At 42.7% G+C, this 13,557-nt stretch overlaps 1 protein-coding gene across 1 annotated transcript in view; it reads right to left on the minus strand.

The window, feature by feature from the left end:
• otofa (otoferlin a) overlaps positions 1-13,158 on the minus strand; it is a gene marked incomplete at its 3' end in the record, with an annotated part of 72,184 nt that extends 59,026 nt beyond the window's left edge. Inside the window, exons 1-2 of the mRNA XM_084560214.1 lie at positions 12,948-13,158; positions 7,604-7,662 (exon numbers count right to left, since the gene is read on the minus strand). Of these exons, the coding sequence (XP_084416340.1) occupies positions 7,604-7,662; positions 12,948-13,029 (141 nt within the window). The 5' untranslated portion in view covers positions 13,030-13,158. The remainder of the gene's footprint in view (positions 1-7,603; positions 7,663-12,947) is intronic.
• Between the last annotated feature and the right edge of the window lie 399 nt (positions 13,159-13,557).

Here is a 13,557-nt window from a genome sequence, read left to right on the forward strand (position 1 = left end):
CTACCTACTACCTTCAGCTGGGACTCTCACAAGCTGCTGGTAGAATTTAGCCCAAAGTAGTTTTGTGCAGGAGAGTTTTGCAGGAGAGGGCTGGAGATGTACAACTTGATAAAAGTTTCTTTTTTAACAATCTGTGTTTCGGATAAGCCGGTTCTGCTTCTAAACTCGACCGTGTGAAATTCGCTTACAGCCGATCCCACGTGGCCACCCCCCTCACCGCCTCCACCAACCCAGGCTCAATTTATTTTATCCAATTCGACTGTCTGTCCCTGTTTCTCTTTCCATCCCGGCGCCATTTCTCGTGTGTCACTTGCTCTGCACGCTCCAGCGTTTCTCCGTTCATCTAAGTCTAATTTAAAGTACGTGTCAAATAAAAGCCATCGATCCAGTCAGAATCTTTCATTCACCCAGAATGCGTGCATATTTATTAGCGACTGCAGCAGACAGAAAATATGCTTCGATAGTTTTTGCTGATGCTGTTTTTTGATTTTGATTATTACTACTGCATTGAGACAAAGTTAAATAAACCATTAATAAAAGCAGTTACTGAAAAAAATTAAAAATTCAAATACTTTTATTTGTGTAAGAGAGACTCAATTTGGACGTGGGTTCTTCTCGAAATTGGGCAGATTTGCAGATAAGTGAGACGGGTTAATTCTGTGAAGTCTTGTTTTGTCTCAAGCTGGACTCTAAGAGAGCTGCCCCGCAGTTTCTGTTGTGGAAGACGGAGCAGAGATAATTGACCACCCACTTGTCAAGTAAACTGCTTCACAATGGTCGGAGATAGCACTCGCCACTCTTTATTTTGTTTTGCTGATACATTTTTTGTCTTTGTTAATCTTTTGAACAACAGGAGCTTTTATTCATTAGGTGCATGTCTATCCAAACGCACTGGAGGAAAAAAAGGAAACTCCAAACTAGGAAATAATTCAGCTTATTCAATAATTAAAGGAGGACTAGAGCTGAAGTACACCAAAACAACAAACATGTACGGGTGCACAAAATGCTCTGTTTGGTATGAGCCTTGGGTTTTCGACAGTAACTATCTAGATCACAGGCTGTGCCAAACATCCTGGATCAAGGTGTCAAAGTCTCTTAATGGACTGAATGATGTCCACAGAGCAGTTTGGGATAAAGTCGTTCCATTACAGTCTTACAAACATAACGTTATTATCTTCACTGTAGCACAGTGCCCACAACAGTTCTGATGTAGATGGTGCACATTAAGAATACGTTGTTTTCTGTCCTGATGCTTAATTTGTCCTGACCATGCACATAATCTTTCATAGTTCAGGGACTTTGTTTTTTTCCACTTGACTTCTGTACCCGTCTCTACTGAGGCCTCTCGAGAGACACACTTTTTTGTTTATCTTGTGTGTGCAGACTTCTATGCTCCCGCGGTGTTGTCATTTTATATAAAACAGTCTGAATGAATGCACGATAAAAAGCATGAATCGTGCAAACAAGCATAAAATGAGGTTCCATATTGTAAGTTTGGAAGCTGCAGATTATATTTTGCTCATTTTTCACCGCTTGAATTTCTGGTTTCAGCTTCCCTCCGGCTCTAAAGAAGCAAAGAAGATATTCTGCGGAGGTCATCATTTATTCAATACTCCGAGGGGTGGGAAAGCACCTCCTCAGAGCAGCCCCGAATTTTCAAAACTAAGTTCGTAAACTATTTTTAGCACCAGCAATATTCCAGCTTGTGTCTAGTCCCGAGGCCACTCATGCTTCTCTTCTCCGTACTGGTGGTCCAAGCGGTCAGTGAAGCTGAAATACAACCTCCAGAGGTGGATCCTCCTAATGCACGAGGTCAGGCATTAAGAGCCTTTTATCCTCCTGTGATTTACTAAATATGAACTTAGCATAATGTATATTGGTTTAAAAACCCAACCCCGACAACGATACAGCATGTTCTCGTATAACAGATGTGTCTGACTTGAACCCACTGTCTTCCTAAACACAATTATCCGCAGGACGTCGGAAGTGGTTTGGAAGTGAGCTCACTGTGGTCTGTTGGAACTCACTTTGATCGGCCACAACGCGCCCCGGAGTTCAGAGAACTGGTCAGGCTGATGAGGCTTGTTAACTGGAGAGGAACTTCTGCCACAGCTGAGACTGTCCTCTCTCAGGAAGAATGGCAGCGTCAGCAAAATGACATGTTTACAACAGAGTGACACGGGCCTTTGGCAGCTGTAGTAATTACTCTAGAGAGTGAAAGAGGAAGTGATGTTGTTGAATGGTTGTGTGGGTAAACAAAATGTCAGACCTTAAGCGGCCCTCTTTGTTTTCCCTTTGCTACCGGCCAATAACAGTGGCTGCAGTTGCCAGTGCATTGCATTAAGTTGTGGTCATCTGGTCCCCGCAAAGCCCAGATCTCAGCATCATGGCAACAGAAGACACTAAGGACGCCTAAATCCGCAGACGAAACGTGGCAAATTCTCCAAGACGCTTGGAACAACCTACCCACCAAGCAGCATAAAAATGGATGGAGATCATTACTTCCACTTACTCCTCTCAGACCCCGACAGGCCTTAAGCCAGTGTGTGGGAGACACTTAGGTAAGAGATGCCACTTTGGGTTTCTCCATGCACTCCAGTTTTTCAAAATTGCTTCCTGATGATGGTTGAAATGCAAAAAAGGCTGCATTTCTTCGCCTGTGACATTATTTTCACTTCCAAACTTTTCCCAAAGTTTTTATGTATTTATTGTATTTTGTGTGTGCATGATGGACCAGTGGGCAGTGTTGCCAACTTGGCGACTTTCTCGCTAAATCCAGCGACTTTCAAATCCTCTTGAAATTTTTTTTTTTGTCAAAAGCGACTAGCGACAAATCTAGCGACTTTTTCTGGTGTTATTGGAGACTTTTCTGGTTTTTGGAGACTCTGATGTGAAAGCACATATCGGTTTTCAGTTACTGTCCTCAACAAGCAGCGGGTGCTGCCGTGAGCCCTTCCCCCGTCCCAAAGCACTCACAGGCGGTCAGTCTCACAGTAGCCCCGCGCAGCAGCAATCAGAGCAGAGAGGAGACCCACGGCACTCCGCGTCCAGACTGCAAATGAATGGCGCATGCACAAAGCTGCCGCTGATCGCACCCTGGTGTACGGAGCGGGATGTAAATGTAAATGTTTCTTCACTGTCACACTAAAATAAATAATAAAATAATAATCCATTTAGATTGTTAATTTTGTCAAGTTAAAACCATTTATACAAAAAATGTTAAAAATGTTCTAGTTATGGCAAAAAATGCTCATGTTTTACTGTGACTGTGACTTGTTGGCTCCTTAGTGGAGCATAAGGTTAGAAACTAAACCAAACTTAAGAAAACTAAAAAAAGAAAAGCTTAAGTAACTCTACCAGAGTGTCTCTTTTGAGTCACTTTGCCAATCCCAAGCCCGGATAAAGGAGGAGCGTTAATAGTACAGGACAAAATTAATTTTGTGTGGCTAGGCAAAGCATTAGTCATGACATTATTTTGAGAGGTGATGGCCTATTTCAATGGCAAAATAAAAAAACAACCAAGAATCAACAGAAGAATGTTCATTTGTAGTTCTAAACATATTTAGTTTTTTTTTTTACTCTTCGTTATTCACGTTATTCCTCTCTCCTACAGCGTCCATCACACTTACATCCAAATGGCAAATTATGCAAATTAGCCGACGTCATTTAGCGACTTCTAGCGACTTTTAGGACAGCCATAGCTACTTTCCTTACTGAGGAGTTGGCAGCACTGCCATTGGGTCAGAGAGTTGGTTGTGCACATCCTCAGATATGTGATATCACTGAATTGTATATGGATAGATTTCCACTAAAGGCACTCAAGGACATAGTCATGCCTAATGAGCTTTTAGAGTGTTGAATGACACACAAGATGTTTGAAATTGGGGCTGAAGTCAGGGTAGGTGATCCTTCATGGAGACGACACCGCACCAAAACTGATAACACGCTCAAACTCACCTACGAGAACTGTTTTAAAGGAAAGAGCTGCTGAATATTTTTAATTTTTTTTCTGTATGGAGATGAATAATTTCCTGGTGTAATCTGCACTGTGACACAGACGTGGGGACAGTGAGTACACAGCACCTTGAAAAAGCCATTAAAAGGATTCAGAATTTAGTGTTGTGTAATCAAGACTCTCATTAAAAAGTCAGCCCTTGCACTTACCAAACCGTAGGGGTGGATTCGCTGGAAGCTAGCGGGGAATGACTCTTCTCATACTCATTATGTTTGCACAATAATTCCCCCTGCAGAGCTCAGATCTCTTGACGCCTTGTTTGTAAAACCAAAGACGCATTCCTTATGAAATTCTCACACGCGCTCGCTGAAACACACATTTTGACATACAATAAACCCACATGAACATGCTTGCCAGCCTCTCTAATCCTTGCTGCAGTCATGTCTAAGGGGTGAGGGGAAGCCCTGGCGTTCCGCCGCTAAAAGCCCCACCACGGAATGAATAATGAATCCAGATTCCCCCATCCAGTCTGTGCGCATACTAGTTCAAAGGCGTCCTGCTAGCCCATGCATAAAGCAACAAGACACACAACTCTATGCTAATGGCCCTCAACTCCAGGGGTTGCGCTGAGCTTACCGAGCCATGCAAATGTTCCTGGATGCTGGACGAGGGCGATGATGGGGAGGATGTGAGGAGGAATTGCTAACCCGTTCAAAGGGTCAGGAGAACGGGGCATGTGTACGCTTGGACACCAGCAGCACACACACACAAATACACACTAGACTACTGGAAGCACAGTTAGTCCCAGGGTTTCATTGATGCTGAGTGATGCTAATGACCTCCTCGGCACTACAGGAGTGAGACGCAGTATCGGGTGGAGCTGTCAGAAGACATCACGTATCAATGCCAGCACAGTCAGTACAGTAGTTACTGTAGTCTGACCTCAGTAATAATATATTGCACAGTTATTAATACTGTATTTCCATCACAAACAAACCGTTTGCTGCAGGGACTACTGCATATATAATATACTGTATATGTGTGTCTCTCTCTTCCTCTGTGACTCAGTGTCCAAATGTGTCCAAATGTGTACAGTCATTCTCCTGATTAGACTAAAAACAAAAGGCCTGGTTATCAACAAAGGAAGCAGCACTCTGCTTGTGCACCCATCAAAGGAAAAAATGTTTTTCTCTACAAACACCAGCAGCTCTGTGAGGAAGAAAAGAAAGAAAGTAGTCAACGCTCCCTCTGGGAAGCCCACAGTATATGTTTGAGGTGCTTTCCCTTTCATTATTCTGGATTTCATCCCATGACTTCATCCCCTACGTCTGTTCTGTCTCCTGTGCTTCTGCTTTGTGTGGATTTCTTTACTGCACTTCTCTCTTGATCCGTCAACCTTCATGTCTTTGTCACTTCCCCTCCTCTGCTCCTTCATGCTAGTCTTTGTGTTTGAATCCGTCGTAACAGTGGTTCAGCGTCGGTGGAGCTTGCAGGAATCCAATTGGGAAGAGTTCCCAGAAGCTCACTGTAGAATTTTTTTTTAAAAGACACTGACCATGCAACACCAGAGAGGCTTAGGTAAAAATCCATTCCAGTTTTCAAAGGAATGCTCAGGTCTGTGCCGTCGCTCAAACTCATGTAATTTACTGGAGTTAACGCGAAGCAGCGAGGGAGTTCAAATTCACTAGACTTTCTTTCGCAAGATGCCGAAAGGTCTGACAGAGCTATTTAAGAGACCAGCTCTTTTTTCCGCCGTGGAGAGTCTAGTTTAATTACAGCCCTCTTCAATGCCACGCATGGATAGCGATCATTAACTCTGCCTGTGGCTCTCGCTCCCTGAAAAAGCCATAAATGAACAGGAGAGGGTGATTAGGAGACACTTGGCCGGACACCGGCACATAACAAGTTTCTCCATGTACTCCAATTTACTAAGTTCCTTCCAAGTTGGTGCGAATACACGTGTGAATGGGTTTCTCTTTTGATGCACAGACTCGTGCCCTCTGCAGCACCTGTGCAGAAAAGACGCACCAGTGCAAGATGCACCAAGTATACTGGTGCGTTGCACTGGTGTGTATATCCCTTATACGATATGATTATTCAGTGCATGGATGCATGGTGGAAAAAAAGGTTTGTGTTTAAAGACCTCGAAGTCTGCAGTTAATTTCATCTTCATGGTGTTTCTAGTCAAAATAGCCAAGCAAATACCCCAGTGGCGTGTTTTGTTCACCACTCATTAGACTTGTTAAGCCACCGAGACTAACTTTCCACAAAATAATACAGTATGGGATTGAAACAAACAAACCCCTAAATGTGCCCTGTATGAAATTCCTCCCGTTGTATGCATGCTGCAGTTAGTTTGACAATGCAGCCAGGTGCTACAAATAATTACATACTTGGACAGCCGTCTTTAAGTTTCTTTGAAAACATCGTAACTAATAGCTAGTTCAAAAGGCAGTGCTCCCTGCTGAATACTGAATTCATGAAAAATTAAATGAAAGCTTGTCCAATTGCCTGGTCAGGAAAAATAATATCCTCATCAGAGAATCATGTTACATTCCCTGCAATTTGCTCAAAATCCGGTTATCTAGTGACGTGAGGAGATTTATGTTCCATATATGACTTTCTTTATGCTTAATGTAAAGCTTCACCAGTAGTTCAGAACCAACAGACACTAAGATTAACACATGTAAATCATAGACTGTATATAAATGTGGACCATGTGTCCCCACTTCTTTGCACTGGGCAAACTGACACTATTTTCCCGGGGGTAAAGGCGGCACCATCTTGCAACTTTGGAGCCAGAGTCTGCGCAGTACGGTCCAAGAGTAGAGGCACGCGGAGCCGTGATATCGATGACCCGATCGTACTGCTGTACCTCAACCAGTTACAAGGAAATGTTGGATTATACACTGTGCTTGTTTTTATTTTTTTTCTTACAACTCTCACTTTAACGTTGGCATGGCAACTGGTAATTGCCATTATGTCACATCCTGTTTCTGTTGTTTCTATATCATCAAACAACTAACTAAAATGAACATTGCATTAACATCAACATTATATTAACTACCTAAAATGACAGAAACCATCCTTGAAAAAAAAATAAAAAATTGATATATTTTTTAGTTTGGCCCATGCCCCATCCACTTACATGGAGGGGGCGGAGCTTGTGACCTATACTGCAGCCAGACACCAGGGGGTGCTCTACTTGCTTTGGCTTCACTTCTGAGGAGCAGATCCGTGTCCATCTTTATTTACAGTCTATGTTGTAAATCTTGTCCAAATATGCTTCATTAAAATTAACTGTTGAGTTCAGGCTCATGATGCCGAAGCTCTTGTATCAGCTCCAGTGATCCGGTTCCCAGCTACTGTATGTTGCAGGCAATGTGAAATGTTCTCATTCATCTCATGTCTAAAATTAAACACCTTCACTGCGCATCTCAGTTCCATTAATCTGATCGATTAAATTGTTTCCGAATAAAAAACGACTCCATTACCTACATTACGGCTACTAATTACAGACGTTCTCTCCCTCGGCTCATTAACCGAACCTGCAGCCTGTGAGATCAGCGTATTGTTATCTGATAATTGCTGATCGGTCACTGTCAAGGCGGGTTATAGTGTATGACAGGGGAAATAAAAGGTACTGACCTCATTGAAGGGGGCCACCTCCTCGCAGTTCTCCGCTACACGGCTGTAGAAGGACAGGCCTGGAAAAATGAGAAGGAGTTTAAAGCATGTTTCGGTAATGGCATCGTGATTACTGCCGGCGGGAGGACAGCAGAGCACGGGGCATCTATACAGAGCAAGGTTCAATCTGGATAATCTTCTTGAATTATGAGACAGGCTTTTTTTTTAGTCACAGAAAATTGCAATAAGTAAATCACTGGTGGATTTTAAGTACGCCAAACACCGGCAGCAATGTCAGTTTATACCTCTGCACCACTGCTTTACAGATAGGAAACAATGGCTCTTAGTTTATTCCCTTTAATTTTGCAGTGGCATTTACTTAATAAAAACAAAAAGATGTAGCCGACCATAGACTATTACAAAGTAGTCCCACTTCAACCAACTGTAAAATGACTCTCACACACTGATTCGTCATTATATGGGAGTCTTACAGCGTAGAAATCCTTACAGCCAGTCATGTAGGTAGCCACTGTGCAGGAGAGGATAATGCTTCGTACCTAAAGGATCTAAACGTATCCTTCCTTGGACAGCTGCAGGTGTGATGCATCAGTGCATCATCACACCGAGACGTTTATCTTAAGTAAAACAATCCCCTGTTTATCCGTCTCATTAAAACCAGTGAAAAGACTAATTAATGACTTAAGTACCTGGCGAACACCAGGCGCGTGGAGACCCAAGAGAAAAGCAGACGGTTAAATGGCTACAGAATGACTCGGTGCGGGACAGAACGGAGACAGTGCCGCAGGTAAAGAGAGGAGAATACAAATTAGAATGAGATTATTTGCATTGTTTATGGACTGTTTATAGAAGAGAACGCGCAGTCGCCTTTAGGTGCACGAAAACAACAATGCGCTGCGGCAGTATTTATTTAAGATTACGCACAGGCCAGAGAGCCGTTCACAGTCACCAGAGTCACCCACGCGTGCCGGAGCCTGAGCTTACCTGGTCGCTTTGTGATGCTCATGAATGAGTCTCCGTCCACTGTGTACATTCTGCTTTTGTTGTGGCCGTTTGCTTTGCGTATCTGAGGCTCTGTGGGTGTTGATGTCTGTTTTGGCGCATGTGGACATATCAGTTATCAGCCCCAGTCACTTTGGCTGGATTAAAAAGTCTGAATAGAAATAAACAGATTCTCCTCAGCCTTAACGCTATTATTATTGAGATTATCTGCTATTTACACGGCAAATAACCGAGTAAGCAAAGCCGAGCAGATATCATGCTTCATAAAACCTCGTCAGCTGTGACTCCAGTCCGTAATCTTTGCTTTAAGCGCTCCCCGTCTCTCTTTCCCACCATCACTCCTACACCCTCTTCTGCCTCACAAAACCCACATCCTTTGAAATAAATTTTTTTTGGAAACAAACACCACTTCGGTGTCAGAGTGGGAGAGAGTGGGAGAGACAGAGAGAGAGAGAGACGGTGTCCCTGCTACATTATTGAAAACAGCGGCCCTGCTGTCATGCCAGTTTTTTCGTCTAACTGGAGTTTAGAAAGGCAGATAATGCGAGGCTTATGTAAGGTGCTCCACGCCGAACTAAAACAACATCCTGCTAATCAGACTGGCATCTGACCTCGATGAATGTGTGAAAATAAAGAGCAGGGTGAAGGATGGAGCTGAATGAACGGAGGCAGAGAACTTTTTTTTTAATTTCATGCAGGTAAACAGTGATAAAAGCAGTGAAAAGGAAGGCAAGAGGACACTGTGTGAAGGTCTTGCTTTGAAGCTTTTCTTGTATAACACGGATGTATGGACGAACCAGAACAACTGAGAGCTGAATAGAAGATCTATCCAGGCGTTGTCAGTCTCTCTTCCTGCCTGCAGCATCTCATCTCTGTCGCTCTGTGCCGTGCTTCACAGCTTCATTTTGCCACATTTCTAATTTTGATCCACTCAGTGGGCCAAATAGGTGGCCACCACTTAAAGCTAAACACGGTAGATGTGTGTTCCAGCAGAGGATCCATACAAAAAGAGCAATACGGGGAAGAAAATGGCCTCCGTTATGTCTGCAGGATACGATACACTGAACAAACTTCGGTTCCTGTAATCCGAGAAGATTTAGGGTTGTAAAAGCAACTGGCCAAGCAGCTGTGTGCATGTCAAGTGTTTGAGTTTTGAATATCTTAAGGCACAAAGATAGGCCTCGTCTTTCATAAATTCTTGCATACTCTACACTGTGGTGCTCTGCTGTAGATCCTGCAGCATTTGAGCAAAAAGAATGCAGTTCTTTGATAAAGCCAAGGGCTACAGATAACACCAAGAGCTGATCAAAGAATTAAATTTGCCCTGCCTTTGAAGTGACTTGTTGTATCCGCTATCAAATAATGGAGAAGAAGAAGCGTTGGACCGACTACACAGTACAAGCAACTTCATAGTCTCCCCGAAGGCAGTTTAGATCACGTGTTTAATATTTAATGTAGCTTTTATTTTTGGAAATTCATAAAAAAAAAAAAAAAAAAAGCACTTGGTTTACAACAAGCCAAGACGTACTGAGGACTCACTGAGATCCCTTCACTCAGGCCGCATTCGGAAGTGGTCAGGGCTGCAGCAGAGTCTTAAACGATTCAGAGTGAAAGTTTCAGAAGACCTTCAAAGTATCATAGTGCCTCAAAATAACACCAAAACAAAAAGGTGGCAAAACAGATGACGAGTAAACAGACAACCAGAAAGGACAAAAGACCCAGAAGCATTGTCTGTCGTCTTTTCCTTGTAACTGTTGGCTAAATACGCTAATAAATACATCTGAATGTGAAACACAATCTGTTTTATCGTGTAGCACACATATCGCTTGGTTGTTCATGATATGCAACACTCACTTATTCATGGCAGGTTGGAAAAAGCATGTTAACCCCCAGGCTAAAGCCAGTTGGATTCAGGAAATCTGAAATCCAGACAATAATACTGTAATAAGACCGTAGGTGTTGGTTAAAGCTACTTTGACTCTCAAAAGATTGCTAATCCGAAGGACCGTCCGTGGTTGATGGTTGATGATTTTCATAAAGCAGCCGAACAAATCAAAGCAGGTCTGAGACAAAATCACTTCAACCGAACGAACAAGAAGAAAGATCACGTCTATGAAGAGTCCAGAGCTTGATGGACATGTTCAATAAAGATTATTGGCCTATTAACCGAAGCACACCGTGGTTGGCTGTACTTGTACAACATCTCCCACCAGCCTCTCCAGTGATCATACATGGTTTGGCATGCACATGGGGGGCAGGGTCTTTCCGGGCAGACCACTTCCTCTCCAGACAGGAAGTTTTTTGGAGCTGAAAGCACTCAGGAAACTCTGCTGGCAGCAGCCTTTTGGGAAAAGCACGCCTCAAAAACCAGCAGCAGTGGAAGAGTCTGTGAACAGAAGGGTCTTTTTTGCAATTGTGGAATCAGGGAAGCCATAAAAACACACTCTTATGTCTTCATCTTATAGATTATAATACTTATTTGCAATCGAGGAGAGAATATGGGAGATATGAGGAAATGAAGGGTCAATAAATAGTCCCTTATTTGAGCAAATTACACCATCTGTAGCGAAGTGATTTCTAATTATAGCTTTTAAACTGAAAAATTAGAAATGTAAAGAAAGAGATACTGAGTGATCAGGGCTTTCAAAGTATGGTGAAGCTATCACTAAAACACAAAGGCAGCTTAATGCCTGTGCAAAGTGACCAAGAAGGGCTCATTCACACCTTGTCATTTATCTTTCCTGTGCATATAGTCTACATTTACTTCCATCTCTATTTCTTGTAGATTTGCACATATGCAAATATTGTATATTTTATTTTATTTTAACTTCCCATATTTCTTTTTACTAGTGCTTTCTGTTACCTAATGACCCATAGACATGAAAATGTATAACACACCAATATCTGACCACGCAAAATAAATGCAATGTCAACCACCACAGGCTGCTACTTGATGCTAGATTTAAACCTGGCCTGAAGAAAACAAAAAAAGCCCGGACTGACGAACAACAACTTCTTGAAGACTTATACTAACCATAAACCAAATCTTCAGCCTGAATATGAATTATTTATATTACAGGCACTTGCTTTTATGTCCCCAGAAGGGAGGCTAATCTTCTGCGTATACATGCACATACAGAGTGTAGCTTGGGCTACCTGAAAGAACAGACACATGAACTGCAGCCTCTGCGCTGACGGTTAGACCACAGAGGAATGAAAAGACAATCTCCTGTAATTCCTGACTTGGATAGCACGGTTCATATAATATCAAGACCCTGCTGGATTCAGTGCAGCTCAGCACTGAGAGCCATCCCTTTGTCCCCCCAGGGTGCACACATAAAGCTGAAGAGAAAGCAAGAAGGGGGGGTGCGGCTGTATTATAGCATCCTCCACTATCGTGATGCTGACAGCCGGAGTCTGAACCGGAGATCAGACGGTACTCGACACCTGTCAGGGTGGACTGGTCGCTGTCCAGGGTGCTGAAACAAGCACACCTTTCCCTTCCTGAGCCAGTGTTTTTTCTCAGGTTGTCTCGCTCACATAAAAACAAAAAAACCCCCAAAGCAAGGTATGATGTCAGTGGATTCATAATCCCAACTAAGCATCCTACTTCTTTCCTTTTAGATTCTCCGCAGGTCAAAGGCTCTGGTAATGCCCCTGAATAACACAGAAGAACTAGGGGATTGATCATAAAGTCGAAGGTGTGATAAAGAAGACTTCCTGCTACATTAGCCTCTTTAGTAATCAATGCCATCAGCTCAGTCAATACATGGCCTTATTGTTTCAGTAGGTTAATAGTAAGTACATTAAAACAAGTGGGGAAAAAAAGAAATCAATGTAAAGTCAAAATATTTACAGGGATATTTTTTTTTTTTCATACTTTGGTAGATTTTATTGTTTTATATTATATTTATATTATATTTAAAAGCAGTGAGTTTACATTATTAACCACCAGTGGAAGTAAACGTGTACTTAACACGATGATAAGTGCAAAATAGAAAGTTCATAGTATTGGTTCATATAAATCTGGTAGTACAAAAACTCTTTTTTTAGTCGTAAATGAGTTTTATTTCTCTTTCTCTCTGTCTCTTTTGTCTGAAGAAGATTAAACCAGTTTCTGTCTTGGATAAAAGACACGTAGTTAAATCAGAGCGCAGCGCGTCTTTGGTGAAAAAAAAAAAAGGTTTCCTCCAACTTTTTCACGCAGCCAGGATCGCTGATTACGTCCCATCGCGTCGTGTAGCATAACCTCAATCATGGCACAGCATACAGCGTGATTGAGAGTTCAAAAAAACACAGCATTCAGTCATGTTGCTCATGCTGCAGAGAGAGAGAGATGTCTTACCTCTGAACGTAACTTTGGCGATCCTGTCACCTTTCCCCCGGAGGTGAGCCACCGTCTTCAGGTGAACCATTAGAGACATCATTAGTCCACTTTGGTTAGGGGAGTAATTTTACTCCACACAGGTGAAACTTGAACCTCTTTTGGTGCAATCTGTGCCTGTAGTGGTCTTTAGGTGAGCCTCTCCTTGCGTCCGGATTCGCTGGACCCAAAAGCCGTTTTCCATGCGGGCAGCATGGATACTTCAAATGAGTCACTTAACTGAAAGAAAAAAAGAAAATGAATTAATCGCAGGCTCCAGTTAACATTTCCTGCTGCTGCGCGCTCCGTGGCTGATGGGTCTGTCGCTCATCCCCGAGCTGGCTCTTGGTTTTACTCGTTACGCAGGAAGGGCGGGGGGTGGGCTTCAGCGATACAGCAGTGGGGGTGGTGGATGCTCTAATTGTGGAAGATCATGGAACAACCGGAATGTAATTTATGCCTCTAGATTTCCATTTTTCTAATGTTTCGTTGGACCGCCTTTGGCTTTGATTACAGCACGCATTCACTGTGACATTGTTTTAATGAGCTTCTACAATGTCATAAGATTTATTTTCATCCAGTGTTACATTAA

The sequence above is a fragment of the Chelon labrosus genome (genome assembly GCF_963514085.1).
Source record: "Chelon labrosus genome assembly, chromosome: 14".
Taxonomy (NCBI): Eukaryota; Metazoa; Chordata; class Actinopteri; order Mugiliformes; family Mugilidae; genus Chelon; species Chelon labrosus.